This window comes from Convolutriloba macropyga, unplaced genomic scaffold (assembly GCF_964194025.1).
Source record: "Convolutriloba macropyga unplaced genomic scaffold, txConMacr16.3 SCAFFOLD_6016, whole genome shotgun sequence".
In the NCBI taxonomy this organism is placed as follows: domain Eukaryota; kingdom Metazoa; phylum Xenacoelomorpha; order Acoela; family Convolutidae; genus Convolutriloba; species Convolutriloba macropyga.
Window position 1 is genome coordinate 274 of NW_027453300.1, and position 14,115 is coordinate 14,388.

The window sequence follows — 14,115 nt, forward strand, 5'->3', positions numbered from 1 at the left end:
ACCTCCGGCTCCTTCCCAGGACCGACACCCCCGCCCATACCCAAGCCCCAGCACGGGAAGACCTCACTTCCCCCCTGGTGTCGGACCCCCCCCTTGAGCCTTAATACTACCCCCTCCAGCCCTAATACCCACCCCTAGCCCCTAATACCACCAAATATCCCCAGGTCCCACCTCGGCACGCCAGAGGCTACCTACAGCTCTACCCCAGGTCCCCCCTAGGACCTCCCCTTAGGCCTCCCCAGGCCATACTTAAGTGCCCCAGGCCCTACATTAGGACCTAGTGCCCTAGGTCCCCCTCCAGGACCTCCCCCTAGACCTAGCCCCCCTAAGCCCTTAGTACCTACCCCCCAACCCCCCCTCCACCCCCGGCCCGCCGTTTTCATACCCCCGGGTCAACCCTAGGTACACCAGAGCCTACCTAAAGCTCTGCCCCAGGACCTCCCCTTGGACCTCCCCAGGTCACACCGTGGTACCTCCAGGTCTTACCTTAGGACCTACCCTAGGCCCCCTCCAGGACCTCCCCCTAGACCTAGCCCCCGGCCAGCCCTTAGTACCTACCCCCCAACCCCCCTTCCACCCCGACCCGCCGTTTCCATACCCCCAGGTCAACCCTAGGTACACCAAAGCCTACCTAAAGCTTTGCCCTTAGGTCCCCCCTAGGACCTCCCCTTAAACCTCCCTAGGGCACACCTTAGTTAGTAGTAACTCCAGGTCCTACCTTAGGACTTGCCCTAGGTCCCTCCCCAGGACATCCCCGCAGATCTAGTTCCCACACATACCAATACCTATTCCCAGCCCTTTTACCCTAGAAACATTAGAACTCTGCCTTCCCTTCAAACGCCTCTTGCGGGGGAGTCTAGCCCTGCCGGTCAGACTGCCCCAGTCTAGTGCCCGCGCTAGGGCATACCCCGGCCGACCGTTGCTAGCGTCCCTCAGCGGGGGCTAAGTTGCGTGGTAGCCCATCGGCATCAAGCCGGCGGGACGGTGCGGGGGACCAGCTAAGGCAGGTTCCCCCTGCGCGCAACCTCTGACCTCCGCGTGGCCCTGGCCCAATCGCTAGGCTTCATTCAGCCATTCTAAGGTGTAAAAGGGGCCGAACAGCCAGTTTTGCTTCAAAACTCACTAGGGCTTGGGTGTTTTGGGTGTGTTGCAGACTTTTACTGGGTATGCCCGCTTGCACATGGTTTCTAAACATTATGTCGGATGTGCATGCCAATGGAGGGGTGCTCATAATGGTGGGGTTGGGAGAACGAGCTGTTCTAAGGTGTGAAAGGTGCTAAAACTGCCAATTTTGGTGCATGGATCACTAGGGCTTCCGTGTTTTCGGGGGGTTGCGGATTTTCGGTGGGTATGGCCTTTTGCACATGTCTTCTAGACGGTTTGTGGGGTGTGCATGCCAATGGAGGGGTGCTAATAATGGTGGGGTCGAGCCATTCTAAGGTGTGAAAGGGGCTAAAACTGCATATTGTTTTGCTGCATGGCTCACTTTGTCTTAAGTGTTTTGGGGGTTTTGCAGATTTTTAGTGGGTACGCCCACTTGCACATGTATAATTCCGGACACCGTGTAGGATCTGCTTGCGAATGGATGGGTGCTATTAATGGTGGGGTTGGGAGAACGAGCCACTCTGTTAGGTGTAAATGGGGTAAAACTGCAAGTTTTGCTGCGTGGATCACATGGGCTCGGGTGTTTTGGGTGTGTTGCAGACTTTCGTTGGGTATGCCTACTTACACATATCTTCTAGGCACTATGAGAGATGTGCATGCCAATGGAGGGGTGCTAATAATGGTGGGGTTGGAAGAGCGAGCCTTTCTAAGGTGTAAATGGGTTTGCAGAAAGAACTGCAGGTTTTTCTTTAACGAAAAAATCGCGTTATGACGCCACATCTTAAAGGCACTTGTCCCCTATTCAAGAAATGTGCTCTACATACCCTTACCGTTCATTTGAACCCGTTTCGGCCCACTTTTCTTTTCAAGAAAGCTCCTACTAGAACCCTTTGCTAAATGATCCCATGTTTTCTGAGTAAATCAGTAAGATTGTAAACTCTACACTACCCAAAACCCAACAACTTCCCGCAGTTTATTTGCCCAAGTTCCATATTATTATATGGTTACTTTAGTGTTAGTTTATATTGTATTAGTTGGATGGCTCCCAGGATTCGATGGCACAACGCGCACAATGCGTCTCGGGCACCACGGCGTCACATGAGTCTTGATTATGAATAGTGTAGGGTCAGAAAAAATTGGGGATGGGTGCTCGACGCGTGCTAGAAGTAGTGCCAATGGGTGCCAGGTCGGGGGGATCAGCCCGATGCTTCTTGTACGTACGTACAACCGTACGTTGTACGTACAAACGTACGTTCGGGTTCACGCGGATCACCCCGATGGGCATCGCACGGCTAAGCCAAACGCCACTTTCCCTCACCGCTGGTAAGCTACCCCATCACAGTGCATCGATGCGTATCTGAACTGTCTCCCGCAGGTGGCGCGCGTGCCACAACGGCACCTGCAGTCCGTGGGAGGTTTCCTAGATGGACGACTCCCAGGAGTGGTCCGTTTTTTGGGGGGGTTAGCTTACTTCCCAACCCATGGCACATCCGCACCCACCAGCACTGAGGGCTCAGCAGGTGGCTCACAACCCCAGAAGTAGTGCTCAAATTGTAGAAATGCATTACACAACTAATTTAATAAACTGCAAACTGATTGAGCTTCTGCATTTGCGGGTCTATCACTGGTTGCACAGTCATACGCTTGCGGCGTCGCAGCTGAGGATGATTTGCAAAGAAGACACTGTGCCACACCACACTCCCACGCAAAGGTAAGGGCTCAAGGGCTCAACACCACACAGAAACTAGATACGGGACTCTTTTGTGGCCCCGTTGCTTGGCAGTGGGTTCTCCTCTGATGTGGCGAACGAAGGACTCGGGATTTTGGGCGGTGCCGCACAGGAAAACACAAGGGTCTGTATAGTTTTTAGTCTTACCGTCGGGGGCAAGCGAGGGCTGACCTTTGCATGGGCAGAACCACATTGTCCTCCTCTCTCCACATTGCACACACAACCGTTGAACTTTCTTCTGCATCTGTCCTCCCTCCCTCCTCCTCTGCCCGGTTGGATCCCTGGTTTACATCAGGACGTGCTTCAGGGTCACTTGTGCTGGTAGTTGCTCGTCATGCCGCTGCCGGCGGCTTAGGCCTGTGGAGCTTGTTCTCAACCATCTGTGTGTGCATAACCCTTCAGGAAATTCCAGTATGGAAGGTCATTCTTGTTCTAGACATGACGGACAGCCAGAAGAGTGTTGATCAGACCGACACCAACGAGGGCGTGGTAGTCTCGTAGCAAAACCAGCGATGGGTGCGCCAAACGTCCTCCAGGCATGCACCCCCTGTCTCTTTGCATTGTGCTTGTTAATGACAGTGAAGTTCTCTCTATACTTCTTGGGGACCATCACTGTAGTCAATGTCTTCTAGCTTACTCTCGCCCTCCCATCCTTGTGCACAGTCCTCACCCGCCTCTCAATGACAGCAGGACCCAAAGTGGTGCAAGCAGTGGCGATGATGGACATAGGCTGTTTATCCCGGTCAGCGATCGCCATGATGGTGGCAGTCCCCCCGCAGGGTGTGAGCTTCACGCCATAGCCACCATGTCTCTCTATGGTGCCATAGATTGCAGTTTGCCCTTAGGGTAGCCAGAGTGGGCAGTTTTACATTCCCAATCATGTAAAGGCGCTCTCCAGGAGGGCGACAGCTGACCGGTAACCAGAAAATGCAGCGTCTGCTATGACACACTTGTGGATTCACCCGCATGTAATCAAAATCATTACAAACTCAACATAACATTCACAGAGGTCATCGCATGTTCCAAATGTACAATCCTGACAGTATAGTCACCTGGCCGAACTAAAGTATGGCTCCACCATTCGCATGACTGTCGCCGGCCCCAACTTCCCCAGTGGTCTTGCTGGCCCTTCGGGCCACTTCACCTACTCCTTGATGAACTTTGCTGTCTCCATTCTCTCAGCGCCTTCATAGTTCATATGGCTCCCACCCCATCATTATCCCGGTCTTGTTGTCACACAGGGTGTGGGCTTTTCTCCCAACAGGTGTCGGCCTCCTAGGCACTACCATGAGTCCTGGCATCCCCATCCCCTTCCACATGACCATCGACTCATCAACCGTGATCCCAGAGCCGGGGAAGAAGAGCTCATGCATATTTTGGTTCCAACCGTCGACGACCCTCCGGATACCATCAAATGGGTCCTCGCTGTCCCCATATCTGGGTAGGCCGAACAATTGGCTGAGGAGACGGAATCTCGAATAGCTCATCATGAACCTCCCAAGGTTGTGGGACGGCTTGATGATGCCGGCTTTGGTCTTTCAAAGCATGGCCAATAGTTTGTCGTCTTCGTCCTCCTCGGCGCCAGCCGCCCTCACAATAGTCTTCATCATCACTAATGAGGCTCTCCAGGCCAGGAGGGTCATCTTCGATGTCTTCCCAATACTTCTCCATAGGGAATGACATCATTCAGGGGAGGAGCCCGTGGAACCGAATCAACTCCTCCTTCGAAGTGCCGGATAGCCCTTCTTGGAGAGAGTGCTGTGGTAGTTTGCTGCACAACTGTGTTGTCCAGCATCTCACCAGACCCATATGGGAACAACACGAAGAGCTCCAAGTAGTTGAAGTCAGCCACACTCCGGGTATCGGGGAGTTGTAAATCATGGGGGGTGTGCCTATGCAAAGGTATGCCAGAAGTGTTGTTAGCACATGGCGCCAAGTCACGCCTGTACTTGCATGGCATAACAAAGGAAAGAGGTCAAGCTTGGGCACACATGGCCACACCTTTCCCACACCATAGGATCGAACACACGACCCTTGTTGAGCTCCCAAGTGACTCCTCCGACTTTCCACTTCCCGTCGCCCAAGTCCACCCCCCAATCTTCTGGGTCTGTCTCCTCAGGCTCAAGCTCCAGCTCCACCCCTGCATCGGCCTCCGTGACTGCCCCGGCACTTGTGGTCGCTCGGCCGAGGCCACTGCCGCCTCGGCCTCGGCCTCGGCCTCAGCCTCGACCTCTGCCTGGAGGACGTCCGCCCCTGCGTCCTTGGGCTTCCGTACGCGTCTCAACGGTGGTGCCGTCCGTGGCAGCCATTGTATCACCGCCGGCTGCCATGTCTGTATTTGTATTGGCAAGACGTCTTGTACGGACTACGGGACAGACAATCGTACATCCGAATCAGCAAAAGCCACGGCTAGACAGGCGATTTACACTCCCAGAGACTAATGAAAGGTATTGCCAGGTCTCACCTTCATTCGGAATTTCACGGGTGCCGGTGCCCGGGTCAGAGGCAATGTTGCTAGTTGACGGGCCGGCCGTCCCTTCTTGAGATCGGCCGGCGGCATTTCCGCGGGCTGGAGCTGTACGCGCCCGTCCTCGACCCCGGCCTCTTCCTCGTCTAGGTGGCCGCCCACGCGGCCGTCCGGTCCGGCCGGCAGCAGTCCGGTCACCACGTGTTGAAGGAGTTGCGGCCGTGGGGACGGTAGGGGGCGCAGCGCCAGCGCCGGTAGACGTTGAGGGGGAGCTGAGCCGGCTGGGTGCTGGGAGGGTCGGATGTCTAGTCGACATTCAGTTGGGCACGGGGAGACGGTGATCCCGCGCCGGACGGAGAGTCCATTAATTTGCTGCTCTTCGTCGATCTGATCGGTCTGAGAGTGGATAGGTGTGCGTATAAACTGATAAGGACTAAGGGGGGAGATGATCGGATTGTGTTGGGACTGCCGGCAGGGACCGGGTGATCGGGTGCTCGATCGCTCCCTGGCCAGGGGACGGATCTTACCGTTGGTGCCGCGTCGACATCCATGGGGGACGGTGATTGTGCATACGCCCCCCCCCCCCCCCCCCCCTGGGCGTTCGACCCCAGACCCCACCGGCCCGACAGCCGCGTCCTCCGCAGATAGATGTACTTCTTCCCCATCGTTTGGGGCAGGCAAGACATCTGTGGGTGCATACCATTTGTTGTCGTTGGTATCCACTGCGTCCTCATTGGTGTTGGGCAAGTGAAGTACCAACACCCGCCCATCGGGTACGATGCTCGAGATGGTGCCATACACTCGTGCTGTTCGCCATTCTAGCTTCCCGAACGTATCTAGAGCCGAGGTAGGATCTATATCACAGTTGATCAGGCTGCGTGCCTCCACAGAGACGCGATCTCCGGCAGAGAGAGAGAGTGCCGCATGGTGCAGGTTCGGACATGGGCGATGGACTGTGCGAAAGTCTTTACATGTCTAGCATGTAGTTCAGCCACCTAGGTGGGCCGGTGTACAACGGAGCTGTTTGGAAACCGTAATTGACCGCCCGGTTAGTTTTCCCTGGCCACATTGGCGATAAAGAAACCCTAGAAGCACCCTGAGGGTGTGGAATGGTATGGACTCATGCTCCGAGCATGTATGGTATTAGTGTGCGGAGGGACGACTCCCAGGAGTCGTCGAGGGGTCTGGACGACTCCCAGGAGTCGTGTAATTAAATGTAGAGATTAGTCCTACCACTACTAGCTAGTAGCCAAGTAATTGAACTACTCGTAGTATTAGTCATGTACAAGAATATAGCGCCAATGACCATGTGCGTTGTTGTTGCTCTGAAGAAGGGGGGAGATCTCTCTTATACACAGATCTCCCACCTTCTTCCAGCGATGAAAAAAAAACACAACGTCAACAATCCGGAAAACGGGTCACGTGCTTAGGATTCGCGGGATCTGATCCATCGATCATGACGGATTCTTCCCTGCCGGCCTTGGACGGACATTCAGTCCTCAGAGCTTATTCGTACGGCGTACCCTGCTGGCCAGCAGCCACGTCGTTGCAGGCGGCAAGGCTCGTCGTCCGTTCACTTGATCCCAGTTTATCTGTCCAGTGCGGCGCAAGATGTTTTCGCAGTCTGCTCCGGAGTTCGGACTTCGGACGCGGTCCAGAGAGCTGTAGAGTGGGTTGAACTTACGAGGTTTTTTGACAACTGCTGATACGGGGGCTTTAAGCGGCCGCAGTCTGCCCTCCGAACCTGCAGGCAACTCCCACGTCGAACCTCAGCGTAGCATCCCAGTCGCACGTGTTCCCCGCGTGTGGCCACATGAGTTGTGTGAGAGCAGGACGTGGGGTCGCCTGCATGGCAGGTGCAACGCATCACCACCTCGCATCGGCACGGATCACCGCTTCTGTGTGCTCCGGCCCGCAAGGCTCTTGTCAGGCACGGCTGGGAGCAGTCCGGAGTACTCACTCAGCGCTGCACGTCACTCGTCACAGCAGACCTAGTATTGCTCGTAACACCTACCGGCTTGGCCCACAAAGCTGCTCCCTCACCCGGAGACTGGCCATGTTGAAAGGATCCAGTTCTGTTGCACTCGGTTCATTCCCAATGTCTTCAAGAATAACAGTCCAGAGTCAGGCAGAGGCAGCCAGCTCTGGCACGGCTACAGACGAAGTCACAGAGCAGGCTAGCAGCGGCGACGCGTCTTCCCACTCGGACACTGCTTCCACATCTGAACCACCAGATGTTCCAGAAGTGGAATATCCCCCCACTTATGTGACTGCAGAAGGCCGCATCATCGCCAGTAAGTTTGAGACTCTTGCCTGCCATGTTTAAAGTGCTCTGGTAAAGCACACCCCACAGGAGCCTAACTCCGCTGTTCTGATGTTGCATTCTGAACAGTCGGGGATGTGCACGGAGATTTGACCAAAACCCTGCAGTCTCTCGAGCTAGCGGGAGTGTTGGGCCGTGACGACAGCGGGCGCCCAATATGGGTCGGGGGTAACACTGTTGTGGTGCAAATGGGTGACGTCATGGACCGAGGTGACTGCGAAATAGGTATGCCAGCTACAGGTCCAGCCTGACGATGTGGAGTAAGGAGAGAAACTAGCACCATGTCTCATGCGCAGGCAGAACTTTGTGAATCAACGAGATGCGGCAGTGATGAGCTGAAAGATGTGTTGATCCCCAGGGATTGTGATGCTTTTGCGCCAGTTGCACAAAATGGCTCAGAAGGATGGAGGTGCTGTGTACATGCTGAATGGAAATCATGAGAGTCTGAACGTCTGTGGCGACTATCGGTCTGTTGCCTGTACCGCCCGAAACAACAAAACATCCCTCATTGCAAGATGGATGCATGTGTGCATTTATCCGTTGGCATGTCACAGCCTGTGCCTTCTCACAATGCATGTACGTGGACATTGATTCACAGGTATGTCACCGCTGGTGCCTTTCACGAGGCTGCAATGGCGGCTGGCCTAAAGGATGAACAGGCTGAAACATGGGAAAATCAACTCCGGGCCCGCGTTCGGCTGTACTCCCCTGGTGAGTCCACTGCTGGTTGAGCATTTGCAAATTGTGTAGCTCTTTCTGCTCTGGCACTGCATCTGAGCGCACTCTGGATTCCTTTGCGTTTAGGTGGTCCTATGGCAATGGAGCTATCTAAGAATCCCACTGTCTTGGTTGTGAACGATAATGTATTTGCCCACGGGGGCCTGCTCCCAGAGCATGGTAGGTACAGCTCGAGTTGTGTCATGCTAAGCAATTGGTGCGTTCAATCGGGTCTCAGTGGGTCAAGTCCACTGAAATTTCGTTTGCGCTGAGCCCTGTTGCAACAACTTTGCAGTGAGCTATGGCTTGGAACGGATGAATCGAGAGGTGTGCCAGTGGATGCGTGGAGAGAAGCTTCAAGATGGAAGCACTGCTGCACCGCCATTTATGGCCATGGGGTGGGTTGCAGCTCCCAGAAATGCAGATGTGTCGTTATTCATATGTCTATCAGGCCTGCCCTCCATGATCTGGTGTTCTTGCGACGCCTGTGCGCTGCCTTGGCTCTTGGAAAATGTCATGAGTCTCAACTGGGAATTGTGTAGTCATGATCACAAGGCATTGCTCCCCGCAGGGACTCGAACAGCATCATGTGGAACCGCATGTACTCAAGGGAACGATTCCCAAGCCCCTACGAGAGGTTCCACACTTGCAACCTGCTTGCCCAAGCACTGGATGAATTGAACGCGGCGCGTCTTATTGTTGGGCACACGCCCCAGATGGAGGGTGCCAACTGCGAATGCGACCAGAGAATCTGGCGTGTGGATGTTGGGATGTCCGGAGGCGTGCTGGATGCCTCCGCAGAGGTGCTCGAGATCAATGGCCAAGGGGAAAGTGCCGTGTGCCGTGTAGTGTCAGCAGGGTCAACAAGCAAGATTGGAGCCAAGCAGTTCTGATGCGGAGTGAGGCATTACGCACAGAAAGGATCGTCGACAAAACCAGTCAAAGATCCTTTGGACTTTGTAAGCTTCAGGGTATGCTAGCGGGTCTCTTGCCAACATATGTAAAGCACTCTCCGTGCCCTGTGGCTCGCTCGCGCTGTTAACAATGCCCGGCAGCTAGGAACTCACACAACATGGACTCCGTCATCTCGAAAATTGAATGCTCCCATTCCGTAAGCATGTGATGTGGCACAGGATGTACATTGTCCGGCGAGCTTTGGAATGTCGGCCATAGTCGTATTGCGGCATTTGCACTACGAAGGACACTCTATGCCCCACTTGGCAGTCACAAGGTGCCCAGGCCCTGCAATACAGCAAACAGTCACCAGTAAAATATCCACCCCCAAGACAGGAAGAAGGGGTGATGCATGAACCCACGGGTTCTGATAACCCCTGTGCAACTTACCGACAGCTTCAGATATGCAGAGGTGAAGTCCTCGAAGAACACGTCTTGATGCTCTGCATACAACTCAATGATATCCAAGCATTCCTGGAAATACAAAAGCAGGACAAGGCTTTGAGAATGATGTGGAGCACTGGGAAAATGGCAACACCAACAGTTCACGGGCCAATCGATCATTCATGATTAGTAGCCAGGGCGAGGCCCTGCTAAAAGATAATGCGGCATTTCTGGAAAGGTCCTGTAGAATTCGATGGCGCTCTTGTGGCATAGTCCTCTACTGTCCCTCATCAAAGCATGATAGCGCCGTGTGAAGGTGTTCCCTCCCTGGAGTTACTGTTCCATCAACAGGAAACTGTGACATTCAGGAGAGGAAGGCAGACCTTGTCATCGGCAAGAACATGGTCTGATTCAAGCCCGATCATTGATCCCATCTCTACCGACGGATCGTTCCATGGCTTCTTCATCAACACCTTCACAGCCAAAAGGACGTCTGCCAAATTCATAGACCTGGCAGTCTGCTTTTTTGTGGGGCAGCCATTAACATAAACTAAACTGTGCCAAACAGCCCTCTGCAGAAGAATCAGGGTGGTAGATGCACTCTGTGAGAACAGATTGAGCCCACGGCATGCTAATACCTGGTAGTAAGCGTTGTCAAAAATTAGAGGTTCTCCGAAGCCTTTGCCACCAATCTGCAGATCAATGTTATTTCAGCAGGATGAGTTTCATCGTGCAGTATGCAGGAGATGCAAATTATACCATGGATCAAATCAATAAAATGCGCATAGGATACCCACCGTATGGGATCCAGAGAGTGCCACAAACTCCTGGGTGGTGAACCCCTTGGAGGCAAAGTTCCTCTTTAATTCGGCTATAGATGCATTTTCTGATGGGAGTCGATTCTCAGGGTCAGCAGAAGATGCATCCATGCGGCCTACAAATTGACCAGAAAGCACGATGCAGCTCAGTTTTATGCAGAAACAGTGTGAATAACTGTTTCGAGAGTTGATACATTCCGAAGAAGGGTGAACCATGGACAAGTTGCGGGAGTCTTCATCGTGTCAGATATCAATCGCCAATGATCGTGCAACAACAGCGGCCAGGCATGATAAGTTGTCATCTGCTTGCACACGTGGCATAGTTAAAGTCCGTGAATCTTACCAATCGGCACAGGCACTTTGGGTCCCCCGGTAATGGCAACTGCATATGCCCCCGCCAGCGCAATCATATCTGAAAATGACACCTTACCGTCTGCCGCTGTTCCTTTGATCTTGTCCATTGCCTGCCACAGAAGTAGGCGAGAACAAATCGATGTCTCGCATGTGCGTGTACTCGTACTCACGGAGAGATCTGACTTGGGTTTGTCTCATGTGGCAGTACTGCAGGCAACCCTTCTTTGCAACCCCCGAACAAACCAAAAATCTCCCCAGCAAGTACACGTTATCTTATTCATGGCTAATTCATGGCTCTCACAGCGGTGACACAGTTCAAGCCTCGCTTCAGGCCTTTGTTTTCAGGTCTACCCAGTTCATAACGGACACTGGCGTTGGCCCCTCCATCCTTGGATTTTGCGTCATATGTTCCAGCATCATGAAACACCACCCGCAGGACGGCTGGAGCCTCGATCACAGCGGCAAAAGGAACGCTTAGTTAGCTGTGCTGAGAATCAAGAAACTCAAATACCACATGCAGGGTTCTGCCTTCCTGCAGGAAGCTACACTGCAGATGTCCCCATCATACCTTTCCCTTTGGCACCGAGGCAGCCAAGGCTTCGTTCACAGCAAGACCAGCTTCGCCATCGAGAAAAGCGGGTTCTGCCGCTGATGATGTCGGACTCGCCCAGGAAGCGAAGACCGCCAGTGTAGCACTGGTGATGAAATCGCGTCTCTCTGAGTTGCGTTGCAGAGAATACAGAGTATCAGAAGGAACAGAGACATTTCAACGACCTGTGTTTCTGCAACGTTTCTAGCAGCATCAACGGATTCCGCGTCGTCAAATTTGTACCTATCTGACGGATAGCCCCAGACTGGGGTTCCCCTGTGGCTCTGCAGGCAGCCACATACACGTGGGATCTTGTGGTGGGGTATCGCGTGGGAAGCGAGTTCCGCATCAACTTCCGGTTGCTCGGCATGAATTTCGACGTCCCGTGATTAGAGCACTGAATCATCACCATCTTTTATCGTGTAGAATTCCTGCTAAATATATCAAGGTGAGGATTGTTCCTGTGTGGAAAGTCGGTTCCTCGACTTGTGATGCGACGAGACGTTATTATATACAATACGAGTATGAATGGATTTTGCTTGGTCGGGGCAGATCACTGGAGGTGTTCGGGGTGGTGGCTAAGAGCTAACCTAGGTAGTTACCCTACCTAGCTACCAATTGCCGGATCTGCACAGCGTTCCTGCACGTAGGGTACCCTACCTACAATTTTGTTCGGTCTGACCCCCCCGGCCTAGATAGGGCACCCCGATGCTCACAGGTTGGGAATACCCATTCTAGCTCTAGCCAGTGTTCCTATTGGTATTTTTTGGTACGAGTCGGATACGGAAACCGGCTTTGATCGATCGGTACCAAAACGTACTTGTACGTATACGACCTATACGTAAAGGCGCCGCGTTTTTTATTTATAATTGCGATCGATCTTCACGGTACGAGTAGTACCGCTGGTACGAGTACCGAGTACTTAACGGCAAAATCTGGTACGAGTTACAGCAGAAAAAAACGATACGGCGTTGCACCGTCTTGCTTGGAGCCTCGAACCAGACGGCATCGCGCCTTCTCGTTTCTTTTGTACTTTCGCATTTTACTCGGGTTCCGAAATTTTTGCTACCTTTTCACAAAAATAGTTTCTTCTTATTGCGGCTAGTTTTAGGAATTTTTGACGGTAGGTACGTAGGTACCTACGAGACGGTACCTACGGTACCTACGGTACCTACGAGAGGTCACTTACGAGTTCTGTACGAGCAGCAGTGATTCTACGTGATTCTGCGTTTCGTACGAAATCGTACAACCAACTGGAACCAATAGGAACACTGGCCTAAACCAGGATTTGAGGTCCTTAGGTAGGAATTTGCTAAGTCGATCCCGGGGATCGACGGACCCGGGTCCCTCGATCCCCCCTAGTATCCGGGGCCCCAGCATAGGCGGGGCGGATGGGCACATCGGGGTTGTGCTTTTGTTTCGGGCGGTGTTGGCTGTTGCCCGCTTTGCGCCATTCATGGTGGTCAATATCACACGCCGAACATGTCGGAGGTTTGACTCGACACTGCTATCGGACACCGCTCAGTGTTGACACACACCACTTGGCTAGTTCTTGGCGCCTGGCGCCTAATTGTCATGGATAAACTGCATAACCATCTGCTTTCGACCCAGGGCGACCCCCGTGCCCCCTCCGCACACGGTGCGTCCAATGCCCGCCCCCCCCCCCCCCCCCCCCCCACACACACACACACACACACACAACCGGGGCCGCTTTCGCCCGTCTGCGGCCTACGGTCGCTCCCGTCACTGCCATACGTCCCCACATGAGCGTGCTCGATGGCAATCATCTGGAGGATGATGAGCATGAACATCCTCCCTACCCAGATGCGGACGCGGCGGATGTGGTGCATGGTTGTGTGTGTGTGTGGGGGGGGGGGGGGGGCGTCGAACGCAACTTCCTGCCAGCCGATCGCCTGCCCCACAATTCCTGCTGTGGGCACTGGACCTTGCCAGAGTATACGGAAGGTCCAGAACTAGCCGACGCAAACACTATCGCGGGTTTCGCTAGGGAGCGGGCCGGTCTCCGAGCCTGTGGTTTAATTACCCCGTGCAGATAGGTGTGGATAGGAGCGCTGGTAAGGCTACCTGCAGTTGCAGCTTAAAAGGTTTGAAAGTAAACCGGTGGCGGGAAGAATGACACTTGACGGGGCGGCGGGAACAAGTGTGAAAGCTAGGCGGGCGAAATATGCCCTCCCAAGAGATGCTACAATGCGCCCCCCCCTCACGTCGCAAGTATGTGTGCAAGTATGTGTGCGTACTCTGTAAAGTGCTGTCCGGCTAACACAACACATGCATTTGGTACTTGTAGCATCTCAATTACAACGCTAACTACAATGCTGTTTCCCAGGGAGAATATGAAGAGCTCCCACAGATCCGCGGAGATTCTAAAGAGACGAGCAACCTACTCCTGAAGCTGATGGCCCTGCAGCAGGTGGACAACACATGGTCTGTAAGGTAACTCTGACCCATACATAAAGTTACAGGGATAGACTGCAGGGTGTGTGTGTGTGTGGGGGGGGGGGGGGGGGGGTGTTATGGCAGCCCCTTAAGCGTGCTCGTCGGGGTGCGGGGAGCAGCGCAAAGATAGAGAGAGGGGTGGGAATGGCCACCCTCCCGATGCAAGAGGAGAGGGGGGTAGGAAGGGAGCACAGATAGGCCATGAGGGGCAGAGGGGAT

At 53.8% G+C, this 14,115-nt stretch overlaps 2 protein-coding genes across 2 annotated transcripts; one reads left to right on the forward strand and one right to left on the reverse strand.

Moving 5' to 3' along the window:
* Positions 1-6,950: 6,950 nt before the first annotated feature.
* LOC142358192 (uncharacterized) lies at positions 6,951-9,353 on the forward strand. The gene is made up of 7 exons (XM_075409646.1): positions 6,951-7,594; positions 7,693-7,848; positions 7,982-8,090; positions 8,222-8,334; positions 8,428-8,520; positions 8,636-8,738; positions 8,912-9,353. Exons 1-7 carry the CDS (start codon positions 7,114-7,116, stop codon positions 9,231-9,233), a joined length of 1,377 nt encoding a protein of 458 aa, XP_075265761.1. The 5' UTR covers positions 6,951-7,113; the 3' UTR covers positions 9,234-9,353.
* Positions 8,922-11,840, reverse strand: LOC142358193 (uncharacterized). Its single transcript, XM_075409647.1, has 9 exons — positions 11,683-11,840; positions 11,419-11,567; positions 11,152-11,298; positions 10,840-10,960; positions 10,476-10,612; positions 10,317-10,370; positions 10,062-10,151; positions 9,685-9,768; positions 8,922-9,582 (listed from the first exon to the last, which is right to left on the reverse strand). Exons 1-9 carry the CDS (start codon positions 11,807-11,809, stop codon positions 9,565-9,567), a joined length of 927 nt encoding a protein of 308 aa, XP_075265762.1. The 5' UTR covers positions 11,810-11,840; the 3' UTR covers positions 8,922-9,564.
* Between the last annotated feature and the right edge of the window lie 2,275 nt (positions 11,841-14,115).

Bases quoted from the DNA above. Each gene is read 5' to 3' on its own strand.
- LOC142358193 (XM_075409647.1), bottom strand. From the start codon at position 11,809: ATGCCGAGCAACCGGAAGTTGATGCGGAACTCGCTTCCCACGCGATAC. The intron at 10,613-10,839 runs GTAAGATTCACG...GTCAATTTGTAG, and splicing joins CAAAGTGCCTGTGCCGATTG to GCCGCATGGATGCATCTTCT. The intron at 10,371-10,475 runs GTGGGTATCCTA...ATTGATCTGCAG, and splicing joins CACTCTCTGGATCCCATACG to ATTGGTGGCAAAGGCTTCGG.
- LOC142358192 (XM_075409646.1), top strand. From the start codon at position 7,114: ATGAGTTGTGTGAGAGCAGGACGTGGGGTCGCCTGCATGGCAGGTGCA. The intron at 8,091-8,221 runs GTCTGTTGCCTG...ATTGATTCACAG, and splicing joins AACGTCTGTGGCGACTATCG to GTATGTCACCGCTGGTGCCT. The intron at 8,739-8,911 runs GTGGGTTGCAGC...TGCTCCCCGCAG, and splicing joins CCGCCATTTATGGCCATGGG to GGACTCGAACAGCATCATGT.